The 17,129-nt window shown below is 41.4% G+C and overlaps 1 protein-coding gene across 1 annotated transcript in view; it reads right to left on the minus strand.

Annotated features, from left to right (window-relative positions):
• foxk2b (forkhead box K2b) overlaps positions 1–16,064 on the minus strand; it is a 33,514-nt gene extending 17,450 nt beyond the window's left edge. The window contains exons 1-3 of the mRNA XM_031834677.1: positions 15,570–16,064; positions 3,775–3,963; positions 927–1,077 (exon numbers count right to left, since the gene is read on the minus strand). Of these exons, the coding sequence (XP_031690537.1) occupies positions 927–1,077; positions 3,775–3,963; positions 15,570–15,862 (633 nt within the window). The 5' untranslated portion in view covers positions 15,863–16,064. The remainder of the gene's footprint in view (positions 1–926; positions 1,078–3,774; positions 3,964–15,569) is intronic.
• Between the last annotated feature and the right edge of the window lie 1,065 nt (positions 16,065–17,129).

Consider the following 17,129-nt stretch of genomic DNA (forward strand, 5'->3'; position numbering starts at 1 on the left):
TTGTTTGAGAACACACACACACACCAAAGCATGCAACAGGCTGACCAATACAAGGGTTTAAAAAAATTGGTGACCATCCAGGCAAATTTGAGGCTTTTTGAGCCTGGCAACAAGTCATCCTCAACAGGGTTGGAAAGTGACAGTAAAGATGAGGCCTCAGAGTCTGATGTTGAAGAGGTGGACATGGAGGAGATCCAGGGAGAAGACATGGAAGCATGAGAGGAAGACAATCAATGCTTTAGTTTCTAGACTATAATTTTACAGATGTATGTTGAAAACATTTTTTGGGGAGATGCGATGGATCATTGGGGATCATTCAATATTCCCTTTCTTTTGTTGTTCAGTGAAATCCTCCCATGTGAAGAGTCAACTTATTTCATTAAAGTTCAATTCATAAGTCTCTCTCTATTGGAAGGATTTAACCATTTGCAATTATGTCTACTTAGGATAAGGTAAAAGGTTTATGTTTCTGTCTCCATATGATATGGTAGATATATCCAAGGCAAAAAAAAACATTTAAATGGTACTGATATTAATTTGCATAGATATCCGTTAATTACCACATATTCCCATTAATTCCCACAGAAAGTTTCCACCTCTGAATATTCCCCAAAATGTTCAACCCTACTCAGCACTAAAACAAAGTAAATGTAAACAAACACTGTACACCCTCATGACATTAAAGCTATATTGATATCATGGTTGGTAAATTCTTGCATCCATAGCTCCATCTATGAATTTGAGAGAGGTTACATTTCTTCAGCTCCATCCCTCAGCTTTTTACCAAAACAGTGGCGGGGATAACATTTTATGGTTTCAACTGCTGATTGCCACTAAATGAAAAATGCACATTTCACAGACACAGATGAATTTAAGCCTTAGACTAAAAGCATGTTCAATGGAGATTCTCTGTATGTGGTGCTCACCTTGGGGCTGTCCCCTCCGGAGGCCTCCTTGTCGTTCTCTGACTGGGAGTTGTCGTTTATGAGCTGTAGCTCTGCAGAGCTGACGATGCGACCCATCCTGTAGCCGGACAAGCCCGCTCCCCTGGGACTGGAGGGGCACGAGTTGGCAGCACTGTGGGGAAGAAGAGGACCAGACTGTTAGTCACCAAGTCAGCATGATGACAAACACAGTACATATAAAATTATCTGACTAAGAATAATAATAACTTTTAGGCTACAAACAAAACTGCCTAATTGATCCACTGAAATCAAGCAATGGTTTACAATTAGCCAAGCTATTCTGAGGAATAGGGGGCCCCACGAAAATAAATATCTTGACTCAGCTTATCTGTACCCTTTCCTGCAGTAGCCTGCAGTAAGACTGGTACACACCACCTATGCAAATACTCACATGATCTAACTCACATTGAAAGGAGAGCAAAACCGTTTCATGAGGCATTAAGTTGAGTTAAAACAGCAGAAAAAGCTTAAGGATTTGTCATTAGCTGAAGCAAACAAATAATCTGGAGATAAACACTGATGATTGGCTAGAATCAAATGAAAACAATATTATTTTTTCCATTCTTCAATGTATCTGGAGCAGTTCCATCATCGGTGCAATGCGCCGTAGCTGATTGGCAGATGTGCTAGTAGGAATTCATGGGTGATTCGCACTAGAGGTCGACCGATTAATCGTAATGGCAAATTAAATTAGGGCCGATTTCAAGTGTTCATAACAATCTTAACATAATCACTAGTTAACTACACATGGTTGATGATATTACTAGTTTAAACTAGCTTGTCCTGCGTTGCATATAATCAATGCGGTGCCTGAAATTGTGTCACTTCTCTTGCGTTCTGTGCAAGCAGAGTCAGGGTATATGCAGCCGTTTGGGCCGCCTGGCTCGTTGCGAACTGTGTGAAGACCATTTCTTCCTAACAAAGACCTTAATTAATTTGCCAGAAATATACAATTATGACATAACATTGAAGATTGTGCAATGTAACAGTAATATTTAGACTTAAGGTTGCCACATGTTTGATAAAACGCAGTACGGTTCCGTATTTCAGTGAAAGAATAAACATTTTGTTTTCGAAATGATAGTTTCCGGATATGACCACATTAATGACCTAAGGCTCGTATTTCTGTGTGCTTATTATATTATAATTAAGTCTTTGATTAGATATTTGATAGAGCAGTCTGAGCGGTGGTAGGCAGCAGCAGGCTCGTAAGCATTCATTCAAACCACACTTTTCTCCATTTGCCAGCAGCTTTTCGCAATGCTTGAAGCACAGCGCTGTTTATGACTTCAAGCCTATCAACTCCTGAGATTAGGCTGGCAATACTAAAGTGCCTAAAATAACATCCAATAGACAAAGGTCTATGAAATACAAATGGTAAGGAGAGAAACAGTCCTATAATAACTACAACCTAAAACTTCTTAACTGGGAATATTGAAGACTCAATATTTCCAGTTAAGAAGTTTTAGGTTGTAGTTATTAGATGCTAAAAGGAACCACCAGCTTTCATATGTTCTAGAACTTAAAACGTTAGATCTTTTTTACATGGCACATATTGCACTTTTACTTTCTTCACCAACACTGTTTTTGCATTATTTAAACCAAATTGAACATGTTTCATTATTTATTTGAGACTAAATTGATTTAATTGAAGTAATTGTCATTATTACAAATAAAATAAATAAATAATAATAATAAAAAAAAAAAAAAAGGCCGATTAAAATCGGTATCGGCTTTTTTGGTCCTCCAATAATCGGTATCATAATCAGTCGACATCTAGTACAGAACTCATCTAGCACTCTGACTTCTGGCAGAAAGCCAATATAAGATACCGGATGGCTTCATCACCTCATGTGCGGCGCCACACAACAGACTCGCCGATCGATATAGAATGCTGTGGACTCACCACATGGCTTTCTCCAATTGTGCTATTTACAAACAAACACATGACTGGCTCAACTGTTCTGGGGAACTACGGTAAGCTACATCACGTAAAATAATGTGACAGGTGAAATGAAGAATGCGATATGCTTTATCTCGTAATGTATTGCACAAGTTGACTGCAGGTATTAACATAAAAAGTAGCTACAAATATTCAAATTCACTGAAAGTTCAAAGAAATAGTTGACGGTTTTGAAAAATCCTCCCGTGGCTTCTTCCAAATATCCCGTTATACAGTATACCACCCAAGCCTACAGGGCACTTGACTTGTAATTAACCATTGCTATGGAAAAAACAAATGCTATTTGTTCAATATTAGTAGTACAGTAATACTCCTGTAATTTTTGTAAAGCTTGATGGAAGTTAGAGGTAGCCTAAATATTCATAATTATATATATATATATATATTTTTTTTTAACATATTTTTTTTTTTTTTTTAATTCAGGAAAAAATTCACTTACTGTGTGACAAACGGCTGTGACTTAAACTAGATAAACTGCCCAGAGTTTTAGTCGACTAATAATAACTAACAAAGGATGAAATGATTCAAATGTGACTGAGAATAAAAAGGTATTAAAATTTAAAAAGCTGTCAAAATTAACATTGCTAGAAGCCATGTATTTTTCAGACAACACGCACACAGCAGCTAAGTGAAGACTGCCACAGGCTGCACACAGATAGCTTTCTTGTGTGTACTTGTTAAGCCTATGTTGGACAGATTGTGTAGGTTAGGAGGTGACCTAAGCTGCAACCTGAGCCTGGTTCACAGCTTCCCCTAGAGTTCAATAAACAAACATTAGCCACCAGGCCAGTATGATAATAAGGCATCTCAAGGTTAACCTGAGGCCCAGGCCTACTGTTACTGTACCTGATGGTGCCGGTGGGTGAGGGCAGGGGGCTCATGAGGTGGGCGATGTTGTCTGGAATGTTTATGGTGAGTGGAGAGATGTGGACTGGTTTTACTGGAGACTCAGGCGCCTCACGCTTCTCCCTCTTTCCACTGGACAGGGCTGTGAATGTGATCTTGATGTTTGTGCTGGGAAACCTGAAAATGCACCTGCAGAGAAAAAGAGACAAAAAGGTTCAAATTCACCTACCACACAATGTAATGCAACCTTCCAGTCTATGTGGACTCTGAGCAGCCATACACTACATGTTAATGTTCTTAAATGTATATAAACTGTAAAAAGTATTTTGTATGTAATGTCTTTCGTTATACACTACATTATATGGACACCTGCTCATCGAACATCTTATTCCAAAATCATGGACATTAATATGGAGCTGGTTCCCCTTTTGCTGCTATAACAGCCTCCACTCTTCTGGAAAGGCTTTCCACTAGATGTTAGAACATTGTTGCGGGGACTTCTTCCATTCAGCCACAAGAGCATTTGTGAGGTTGGGCACTGATGTTGGGTGATTAGGTCTGGCTCGCAGTCGGCATTCCAATTCATCCCAAAGGTGTTTGATGGGGTTGAGGTCAAGGTTCTGTAAAGGCCAGTCAAGTTCTTCCACATCGATCGACAAATAATTTCTATATGGACCTTGCATTGTCATGCTGAAACAGGAAAGGGTCTTCCCCAAACTGTTGCCACAAAGACGGAAGCACAGAAGTCTAGAATGTCATTGTATGCTGTAACGTTAAGATCTCCCGTCACTGGAACTAAGGGGCCTAGCCCGAACCATGAAAAACAGCCCAAGACCATTATTCCTCCACCAAAGTTTAAAGTTGTCACTATGCATTGGGGCAGGTAGTGTTCTCCTGGCATCAACCAAACCCAGATTTGTCCGTCGGACTGTGGTGAAGTGTGATTCATCACTCCAGAGAACGAGTTTCCACTGCTCCAGAGTACAATGGCGGCGAGCTTCACACCACTCCAGCTGACACTTGGCATTGCGCATGGTGATCTTAGGCTTGTGTAAGGCTGCTCGGTCATGGAAACACATTTTATGAAGCTCCTGACAAACGGTTCTTGTGCTGACGTTGCTTCCAGAGGCTCAGGCTAAATATAGGCTGTGGTAGCCTAATCAAACACACATTTTCATTGTGGGGTAACCAAAAAGCAGTGTGAATGCCTAGAATGGAGATGTCCATATACAATCAGTGCAGGATCAGGCTCCATCACCTCACCCCAGAGAGAGATGGAGGCCCAGATTGTTATGCCAGCCCTGCTTTCTTTTGGTCGGGATGCCAGGTCCTGCAGCACTTGTTGCCAAGCCCCAACAGAGCTGGCATAGAGCACATTCAGAGAGGACAGTGTCCCTGACACCCAAGTCTCAAATTAGCATTGCTACCCAGAGGGTGAAAAACTGCTGGGAACCAGCCTTGTGAAGCCAGACACTTCAATTATGCATATGCACTCCAACACCCTTTCAGGACCAATGTAACACACCTGTCAACAAAGAGCATGGGAAACTAAATTACTTGATGAAATAGGGGGATGTTGATGACCTCATTATGCAGACCACACGTAGCTAGTGTCTAGTGGGAAAACATGCTTTTTCAAAACTAGTTACCAGCAAACTCAGGGATGCAAACTTGTGAGGGCCCAAAAAGGTGACAATTTGTTTTTGCACTGAAACATGCAAAACATCCTTGCTAGGGAGAAATGCAGGTTAACTAATTAAAACAAAGAAAATGATCTGTCTCAGTGTCAAATAAAGTGGTTAATGTGAACCTAACTCCCAGCTTAAAAATTTAAAAGAAAGAAATCCAATATTATTTGTTGCCTAGACTTCACTGCAAATGACACTCAAGTTGAGAAAAAAAAACAATAAACTAATATTGCAGTTAGCCATGACAGCCTTTATAATATAATGCTTGTGACCACACACACACACACACACACACACATATTGCACATGGGAAAAATACATTTTAAAGTAGAAATAGAATGAAACAGGCATTCTGTTTTTGCTCTATTATAGTGGTCACAATAGACATTGATCAAGTGCACAAGGCTACATGTGTGCAAAAATAACGTTCACCGAGTTAAATTATAATCCCCCTCACATGTGTTACTGTCAAATTCAACACAACAAAAACAATATCTTTGGGCCGCACTGCACATTATTACATTGTACACGTTCTGCCTGTGGGACATCTGTTCTACAATGTGCCAGCAAAAGTGAGAAAGAGGGAAAGTGTGTGGCGTTCCTTTCACCTCTACAGTGGTATCCAGCTTAAGCCAGGACCAGCTACACAACCTGAATGTACTTGTTTAACAAGCAATGCCTAATTTTCACCCAATTCTCTCATTCTGAAAATTAACTATTGTTTTCCCTCTACAGTATGTGGTTAGTTCTTTAGCTAGTTAACATTTCACATAGATTGCCAGGGTCCAGTAAGCAACTAACGCGTTATATCTTGAGGAACGGCAAGGAGTCGTACACCAGTTAATACTATAGAGAATTGGTTAGGTTACTAACGTTAGCTCAGTTGATATTGTAAAGTTAGCTGGCTACTTCATTAGCAAGCTAATTTTCACACCATAAAATCAATAATTTGATCAGATAAGTTGGCTAATGTCGCTCAACATTTCTCTGGCTAGCCAACTGAGAATTCAATCCAGCTAGCAAGATACTTAACAATGCTAATACTTGTTCCACCACACTTTCTCCCTCAACACAAACTTTCCAAATGCCATTAGTTTTTCGGTTACAGCTCATGAAGTACGCTTCATCACCCGTCTCCATGGTCAGGCTTCTCATCTAACGTTAACTCTTCGTTATCGTTCAAGGGATGCACTGCTGTAACTGGCAAGCTGCCTTTCCAGAGCACTTGCTGATGCAAACACCAATTATCCCGGAGCTAGCCAGTTGAAGAGTTCCATCAGCCACTCCTGGGCTACAATCACCGATCCAGACCCAGGCCTTCATGACTGGAATCCCGACATTATCTGCCCGAGGGAGTTATTCAACTGGCCCCTATCTGAACAGGTCTATCGAACAATCTTCTTGGGCCACTATAACTACAACTATATTGACAATTGGATTGGTCCCATCTAACACACGGAACCCACTAATCTACCAACGGAAACGCACGGGGTGGCTAAAAACTGACCATCTTCTGCTAGCTTACTACCCATGGCTCGGCTAGCTGTCTGAATCACTGTGACCCCAACCAACCTCACTACTCACTGGAACCTTATGATCACTCGGCAAAGCATGCCTCTCCATAATGTCAATATGCCTTGTCCACTGCTGTTCTGGTTAGTGTTTATTGGCTTATTTCACTGTAGAGCCTCTAGCCCTGCTCATTATACCTTATCCAACTCTTCAGGTCCACCACCCACACATGCGATGACATCACCTGGTTTCAATGATGTTTCTAGAGACAATATCTCTTTCATCATCACTCAGGGGCGGCAGGGTAGCCTAGTGGTTAGAGCGTTGCACTAGTAACCGAAAGGTTGCAAGTTCAAATCCCCGAGCTGACAAGGTACAAAACCTGTCGTTCTGCCCATGAACAGGCAGTTAACCCACTGTTCCTAGGCCGTCATTGAAAATAAGAATTTGTTCTTAACTGACTTGCCTAGTTAAATAAAGGTCAAATAAAATTTTAAAAAATGCCTAGGTTTACCTCCACTGTATTCACATCCTACCATACCTTTGTCTGTACACTATACTTTGAATCCATTTTATCGCCCCCAGGAACCTGCTCCTTTTACTCTCTGTTCCGGACGTCCTAGACAACCAATTCTCATGGCTTTTAGCCGTACCCGTATCCTACTCCTCCGTTCATCTGCCGATGTAGAGATGAATCAAGGCCATGCAGTGCCTAGCTCCACTCCTATTCCCCAGGCGCTCTCTTTTGATGACTGATGTAACAGTAAAAGCCTTGGTTAAATGCATGTTAACATTAGAAGCCTCCTCCCTAAGTTTGTTTTATTCACCGCTTTAGCACACTCTGCCAACCCAGATGTCTTAGCCGTGTCTGAATCCTGGCTTAGGAAGACCACCAATAACTCTGAAATCTCCATCCCTAACGACAACATTGTCAGACAAGATAGAACAGCCAAAGGGGGCGGTGTTGCAATCTACTGCAGAGATAGCCTGCAGAGTTCTGTCCTGCTATCCAGGTCTGCACCCAAACAATTTGAACTTCTACTTTTAAAAAATCCACTTCTCTAAAAACAAGTCTCTCACCGTTGCCACCTGCTATAGACCACCCTTTGCCCCCCCCCAGCTGTGCTCTGGACACCATATGTGAACTGATTGCCCCCCATCTATCTTCAGAGCTCGTGCTGCTAGGTGACCTAAACTGTGACATGCTTAACACCCCATCTAAGCTTGATGCCCTCAATCTCACACAAATTATAAATGAACCTACCAGGACAACCCCAATGCCGTAAACACGGGCACCCTCATAGTTATCTGGTTATCCTGGAAGGATATCGACCTCATCCCGTCAGTAGAGGATGCCTGGTTATTTTTTTTTATCCCTTCCTCACCATCATTTAAGACATTTAGAACCAGGAACAGATATAGCCGTTGGTTCACTCCAGACCGGATTGCCCTTAACCAACACAAAAACATCCTGTGGCGTTCTGCATTAGCATCGAACAGCCCCCATGAAATGAAACTTTTTAGGGAAGTTAGGAAACAATATACACAGGCAGTTAGAAAAGCCAAGGCTAGCTTTATCAAGCAGAAATTTGCTTCCTGCAACAAACTCAAAAAAGTTCTGGGACATTGCAAAGTCCATGGAGAATAAGAACACCTCCTCCCAGCTGCCCACTGCACTGAGGATAGGAAACTCTGTCACCACCAATAAATCCACTAAATTGCTTGTTGAAATTCTCAATTATTCTATGGCTGGCCATGCTTTCCAACTGGCCACCCCTATCCTGGTCAACAGCACTGCCTCCAAAGCCCCACAGCAACTCGCCCAAGCCTTCCCCATTTCTCCTTCTCCCAAATCCAGTCAGCTGATGTTCTGAAAGAGCTGCAAAATCTGGACCCCCACATATCAGCCGGGTTAGACAATCTGGACCCTCCTTTTCTAAAAATGATCTGCCGAAATTGTTGCAACCCCTATTACTAGCCTGTTCAACCTCTCTTTTGTGTCATCTGAGATTCGCAAAGATTGGAAAGCAGCTGCGGTCATCCCCCTCTTCAAAAGGGGGGAGACACTCTTGACCCAAACTGCTACAGACCTATATCGATCCTACCCTTCCCTTTTAAGGTCTTCGAAGGCCAAGTCAACAAACAGATCACCGACCATTTCGAATCCCACTGTACCTTCTCCGCTATGCAATCTGGTTTCAGAGATGGTCATGGGTGCACCTCAGCCAGGCTCAAGGTTCTAAACGATATCTTAACCGCCATCGATAAGAAACAATACTGTGCAGCCGTATTCATTGATCTGGCCAAGGCTTTCGACTCTGTCAATCACCACATCATCATCGGCAGACTCAACAGCCTTGGTTTCTCAAATGATTGCCTTGCCTGGTTCACCAACTACTTCTCAGACAGAGTTCAGTGTGTCAAATCGGAGGGCCTGTTGTCCGGGCCTCTGGCCGTCTCTATGGGGGTGCCACAGGGTTCAATTCTTGGGCCGACTCTTTTCTCTGAAAATATCAATGATGTCGCTCTTGCTGCTGGTGAGTCCCTGATCCACCTCTACGCAGACGACACCATTCTGTATACTTCTGGCCCTTCTTTGGACACAACCCTCCAAACGAGCTTCAATGCAATACAACTCTCCTTCCGTGGCCTCCAACTGCTCTTAAATACAAGTAAAACTAAATGCACACTCTTCAACCGATCGCTGCCCGCACCTGTCCACCCGTACAGCATCACTACTCTGGACAGTTCTGACTTAGAATATGTGGACAACTACAAATACCTAGGTGTCTGGTTAGACTAAACTCTCCTTCCAGAATCACATAAAACATCTCCAATCCAAAATTAAATCTAGAATCTGCTTCCTATTTTGCAACAAAGCATCCTTCACTCATGCTGACAAACATACCCTCGTAAAACTGACCATCTTACCGATCCTCAACTTTGGCGATGTCATTTATAAAATAGCCTCCAACACCCTACTCAACCAATTGGATGCAGTCTATCACAGTGCCATCCGTTTTGTCTCCAAAGCCCCATATACTACCCACCACTGCGACCTGTACGCTCTCTTTGGCTGGCCATCGCTTCATACTCGTCGCCAAACCCACTGGCTCCAGGTCATCTACAAGACCCTGCTAGATAAAGTCCCGCCTTATCTCAGCTCGCTGCTCACCATAGCTGCACCCACCCGTAGCACACGTTCCAGCAGGTATATCTCACTTTTCACCCCCAAAGCCAATTCCTCCTCTTTCCAGTTCTCTGCTGCCAATGACTGGAACGAACTACAAAAATCTCTGAAACTGGAAACCCTTATCTCCCTCACTAGCTTTATGCAGCAGCTGTCAGAGCAGCTCACAGATCACTGCACATAGCCCATCTATAAATAGCCCAAACAACTACCTCTTCCCCTACTGTTTTTTTTTTTTTTTTGCACCCCCAGTATTTCTACTTTGCACACTCATCTGTCAAATCTACCATTCCAGTGTTTTAATTGCTATATTGTATTTGCTTCGCCACCATGGCCTATTTATTGCCTTTACCTCCCTTATCTCACCTCATTTTCTCACATTGTATATCGACTTATTATTCTACTGTATTATTGACAGTATGTTTGTTTTACTCCATGTGTAACTCTGTTTTATATGTGTCGAACTGCTTTGCTTTATCTTGGCCTCAACTTGCCTACCTGATTAAATAAAGTTGAAAAAAGAAACCGATAAGATTAGCATTCCTGCAACATTTAGCTAATCGATTGAACCCAACTGGCCATTTTAATTTAGAGGATTCATATAATATTCAATAAATATAGCACCTAAGATTTGATTCGGATCAAACTTTTTCTAACAATGAGTTAGACATGAGGAATCCAAAGAAATGGTGTAGCCACCAAGTAGTCCCCCACACACACCATGCAGATCCCACTCAACAACGAGTATACAGTATTCGTTCTCAATGTAGTAAGGGGCTGAGGTCGGTGTATTGTTTCTTCATCCTATGTAATGTATCCTCAGTGAATTTGGCGATGTTCAAAGTAGAGGCATGGCCGATTAATTAGGGTCAATTTCAAGTGTTCATAACAATCGGTAATATGCCTTTTTGGATGCCGATTACATTGCAATCCACGAGGAGGCTGCGTGGCAGGCTAACCAGCTGTTACGCGAGTGCAGCATCAAAAGGACCTTGTGGCTGCAAGGATCCAAGATATGTTGCTAGCTAGCATTAAACTTCTTAGAAAAAACAAATCAATCTTCACATAATCACTAGTTAACTACACATGGTTGATGATATTACTAGGTTAACTAGCTTGCTCTGCGTTGCATATAATCAATGCGGTGCCTGTTAATTTATCATCGAATCACAGCCTACTTCAACTTCGCCAAACAAGATGATTTAACAAAAGTGCATTCGCAAAAAAAGCACAATCGTTGCAATAACATACCTAACCATCAATGCCTTTCTTAACATCAATACACAAGTATATATTTTTAAGCCTGCATAGTTAAAAGAAATTCATGTTTAGCAGGCAATATTAACTAGGGAAATTGTGTTACTTCTCTTACGTTCAGCGCAAGCGAGTCAGGGTATATGCAGCCGTTTGGGCCGGCTGGCTCGTTGCGAACTGTTGAATGTCCATTTATTCCTAACAAGGACAGTAATTACTTTGCCAGAATTGTACATAATTATGACATAACATTACACAACCTTCAATGTAACAGTAATATTTAGACTTAGGGTTGCCACCCGTTCGATAAAATACGGAACGGTTCCATATTTCACTGAAAGAATAAACGTTCTGTTTTCGAAATGATAGTTTCCGGATTTGACCACATTAATGACCTAAGGCTCGTATTTGTGTGTGTTTATTATAATTAAGTCTATGATTTGATATTTCATAGAGCAGTCTGACTGAGCGGTGGTAGGCAGCAGCAAGCACGGCACGTAAGTATTCATTCAAACAGCAGCTATTAGCAATGCTTTTGAAGCACAGCGCTGTTTATGACTTCAAGCCTATCAACTCCTGAGATTAGGCTGGCAATACTAAACTATCTTTAAGAACATCCAATTGTCAAAGGTATATGAAATACAAATGGTATAGAGAGTAGTAGTCCAATAATAACTACAACCTAAAAGTTCTTAACTGGGAATATTGAAGACTCATGTTAAAAGGAACCACCAGCTTTCATATGTTCTGGAATTTCAACGTTAGCTTTTTTACATCGCACATACTGCACTTACTTTCTTCTCCAACACTGTTTTTACATTATTTAAACCAAATTGAATACGTTTCATTATTTGTTTTAGACTAAATTGATTTGACGTATTATATTAAGTTAAAATAAGTGTTTATTGTTCATTCAGAATTGTTGTAATTGTCATTTATTACACACAAAAATCGGCATCAGCTTTTTTTGGTCCTCCAATAATCGGTATTGGCGTTGAAAAATCATAATCGGTCGACCTCTAGATCAGAGAAATTAGTTGTTTAAGTTGTTGGGTTTATGTGCCATCTTACATCCTGATATTACTTGGTTCTGACCACTGTTGGTGTTGTTCCTGCTATTGAGGGGGGGGGGGGGGGGGGGATCACCTAATAGCAAGAACAGCACCATCAACATTGTACTCAGCAGCACACTCACATGGCAACCATCAGGGTGTCTTTGATACAGGAATACTGAGCTCTGAGACATCACATTCCTCGCAGAGTGCTGTGTGTGACCAAAGGTACACACATTGCTTTTACAACATTGGGTGTGTGTGTGTGTGTGTGTGTGTGTGTGTGTGTGTGTGTTGGGGGCTCACTGATTCTCTATCAGTCAGGCACAGACGCATACAAAACAACAAACAGAATTCCTTGCCACCAGACCCCCAATCTCTACTACCTGAGGTAAAGAATTCCACTAGACCAAAACCCACCCCCCTACCAGACAATTAATGTTATTATATAGTCTACTATCTGCTTCAATCATTTCATACTTAAATGTTTTCAACAACAAAAGAAGCTTGGTTAAGATGATAAGCTTGCATGGAAATCCAAAGTCATTTTGCAAAGAGCTGAGTTTTCCCACAGCCTCAATACTTTTTAACATTCAGGCTCCTTTGCCAATATCCCCTCCTTGCTCAATGAGACCAAACATTTTGTAAAAGCAAATGCAGTTGCTATGTTATGCCAGGAGGTAGAACACAATGGACCCTCAAAAGATTAAAAAAAATATCCAAGCTCAGGGCAGCAGAGAGAAGAATTATTCTCTATTACTTTCCCCTTTTTACCCCCAAAATAATCATCCCGGCAGATTATCCTAAAAACACACAACATCCCAATGAGACAAAACAATGAGCATCAAACTAATATAACCGCTTTACACAGATTCAGTTAGGATGTAAACAGTCATGGCAAGACTATGCCATGGAGTAATTATGTAGGCGTGTGAGAGCAACAACATGGAGGGCTGGGCAGCAGTGACTGCTTCATTCTGGCAATTTGTCATTCTGTTGGAATCTAGCGGACATAAAGAACCCCAGTCCAGAGCTCTCCAAGCCAAGACTGTCTGTCCACTTCCCTGATCATTCTTTACCTTAGGTAGGGTGGGCTACTATAGTCATTATACACATACAGCCCAATTCCAAAATAAGGACATCACAAGGTTGATGTAGAAGCTGTAGATGTGAGCGTATAAAACACACCCCTGATTTAAAGCTCTTTAAATCATCAACCTGATCGATAAGGGAATTTGAGCCCACTGTGCTTCTTAGTTAGGAATCAACATCTCTTCAGTCTAAAGTGCTGTGATACAGTGTATGAATGGGTAAGAAGACTGGGTGGTCAGTTAAAGGGGCAATGAGCAGTTGCTACATCCCTTTTTGAACATATAAATTTATTATATGTACCCCACTGATTCTTTAATAATATAACTTGTCTCATGTCGCACCCCATCACAACCCAAAATATAAACATGTTTAGGTCCAATGTTTGTCAAAGTAAATGCAAGCAAACACTATATAGGGTGCATTCGTAAATTCACTCTGGCTTTCTACGCCGATTTTAGAGCACTCTCATCTGAGTGTACCAGAGTGCAGAATAACTGAAGAATTTACAAACAGTGCAACACCAGTTGAATATGACCTGTCAGTAAACGTTGGCAAAAAAAATATTAAAATTGTTGCCAGCAGCGGTTACAGTCACCAACGCTCTAAATAACACAAACAGTTCTGCTAGGGCGATAGAAATGGTCAGAGTGATGTGTTCTCTCATTTGTGTCTGGAAGTAGCTCGCAAGTTAGCCAACTTTAGCCAGTTAGCTTGGGTGATTGACTGATGTTGTGAGGTCAGAACGCATGGATCAACCCTACTCCTCGGGCAGAGCGTCCAGCTGACAACACTGAATTTGTGCGCACTCTGGCACTCCAGGGTGAATATACGAACACACCCATACCCTCAAAACATGTTTAAAACTATCATTTTGGATTGTCAGTCCTTGCATCCATAGCTCTATATATGAATTTGAGAGTGTTTAGATTTCTCCAGCCCCATCCCGTAGCTCTTTACCGAAACAGGGTTGCGGAGGCCGCGTTGTTATTGTTTCTACTGCTTTAAGAATGCAGCTTTGTGTTTGTATGCAACTGACCAATGAAAGAGCCCCAGCAGCCCACTAAATGTTGTTATGCATCAAACATTCAAAAGTGGATTATGGCAAAATAATGACTTTTCCTAATTAAATACAGGGTTGTCTTCAGATTTAATGGTTGAGTTGGATTGGAGTGTATTTTACAAGTTTCTTGCAAGTTTTCAGAATAAAATGGGGCAAATCTGACAAAACAATCTATGCATACCGGGAATTTGGCATAGAAATAGAATCTAATTTTAGTATTATGGAATTCAAATCGGTCTAAGAGAATAGAGTAATGTTACCGTGATGGCAAGAGGAAAATAATGGTCAGTGAAATTTTTGAGGGGACTATTTCTTATGTATTGTAACGTTAGCCTTTGTGACCTGCCATTATAATTTTGTGAATGGAGCAAACTAAACCAAAACATCTATCTTCCGAGTTGTGCAAAGCTGACCCGTAATGGCCCGTATCAGAAATGTTCAATTGGGTGATGGCCTAGTGATGCACATCACACATGTTATAAAGATACAGGCCTACAAGCAACGTAGCCATCCACAAACTTAAATATAAACAAAACATCGATCATATCTACCTGACTAACAAAACACTTGCACAGAACTATATGACATTGTTTACCTGTATGACCAAGTACACCGCTAGCTAGTTACAATGATAACCCACTATGTGATAGCAAATCAACTGAAAGCTGGCCGACAGACAGTGTGCTATAGAATCAAGTTCGAATATCGCTAGCTACATTTGGCTGTCTTAATTCAGAAGATAATTTATAACAATGGGAGGGCAGTTCATAACATGTAGCTACTAGTATCTGACAAACACTATCTAGCTGACGTTAATTAGCTAGCAAAGATGAACCTACATGGCAAACACCACCCCTTAGTCTTGCTGCAACAGCACGTGCTTTGTGGTAATTCAAAGCAAAGATAACTAGCTAGTTATTCTAAACACAGACACATGTTGAACTTACATTCGTGGTAGTTGTAGAGGAGGGGCACCCCGTCTGAGGAACACTCCATCCACGAACACCCCATTTTTGCCGAGGCATCGCAAGTAGAAGTCTCCACCACCAGTGCTATCGTCACTAACAGTGAATATTTCGAGATGTCTTCGAGAAATAAAACTGGAATGACCCATGCTCACATCCACCGAGCCCTGAGACGAGTTCCTACCGATAGTCGCCGAGCGCTTTTTCATCAAGTATTCGAATTCACGGCCCTCAAGCCGGGCAACCGGCCCAGACGACCCGCTTAACACCGCCATTTTACAGGATAAAGGGTATATTTGACAAATGCTTATTAAAAAAACACCGGTTTGGAGATGCCCGTGTAGGTATTTTAAATGCCGTCGCAAATTGTCGAATCAAAAAAAGGGGGGGGCATCAAATTTAACACAAAAATGTAAGGGAACGTGCCAGACCAGGGACAGCGGCTCCAACCCAGCGCCGCGACACAGAGAGAAAGGGTAGGAGAAGGCTCCAACCAAACAACACAACATGTGGATATACCACGATTGACAATCCAATAACCCAATAAAAAATTAACAGGCACTTGACGCTACAAAGAGAAGACCAATCAGACACAAGAAACCGCTGATCATTGACTCAAGGTTGGTTGAACTGTAGCGTACGCGCATTGTATTGTCAATAATGACCACATATAGTCAAAATTGTCTATATGTTAAAAATTCATGAAAACTAAAATCTGATTTTTGGTCTTAATTTAATGTTACGGTTAGGCATACGGTTAACAATGTGGTTAGGTTTAAAATCACATTTAAAAAAGATAAATTGTATAAACGGGCGGGGCTTATGACTTTGTGGCTGTGGTATGTAGTGACGACTTGTATTATGCGTGGCGAGATGTAAGTCCCCGCACTATCGTTTTTAAAAGAAAATTAAAACGATGCCATTGCCAAGATGACAACGATGTCATGCTTTTTGAGTGTTCTTTTTGTTACCATAGAATTGGATTATTCGTAAAACAACATTTATGTTGATGATGCCGTTGTGATTTTGCACTGCATGTTTACATATTCAAAGCAACATGTCCCATATAACCGAAAGTATGAACAAGCTTGACATTTTGGATGAACAAATTGCCAATCGGAAGAATGGCTGGTATAGGACGAGAATAAACACTGAGACAATTTCCACAATAGTCACTATCCAACGCCTATACATTATGATCCACCACCAGGATTACTACGGATTCCATGCCTGGTATTGGATAGGACACCGTTTGCAGCAGCTTGCCGGTTTGTGTTATGGTACCCAGAATGCCCTGAGACCCCTCTCGTAAATTATAGAGGTCATAGTAGTCTGAAAGCTTTAACATCATTTTAGAAACATTCATTACGAAAATACAGTATATAATTTCGACCCAAACTCCAGGTAAGGAGACTGGACCGAATGCTCGTTTATTTTACAACGTCTTTTGGGACTCGCTGTGGCCTTGCTGCATGGAAACATGTGCGTTTCATGAAGACGTCACCAATTGGAATCAATGCCCCGCCCAGTCCAGGGTTGTTT

The sequence above is a fragment of the Oncorhynchus kisutch genome, linkage group LG10, assembly GCF_002021735.2.
Source record: "Oncorhynchus kisutch isolate 150728-3 linkage group LG10, Okis_V2, whole genome shotgun sequence".
NCBI lineage: Eukaryota > Metazoa > Chordata > Actinopteri > Salmoniformes > Salmonidae > Oncorhynchus > Oncorhynchus kisutch.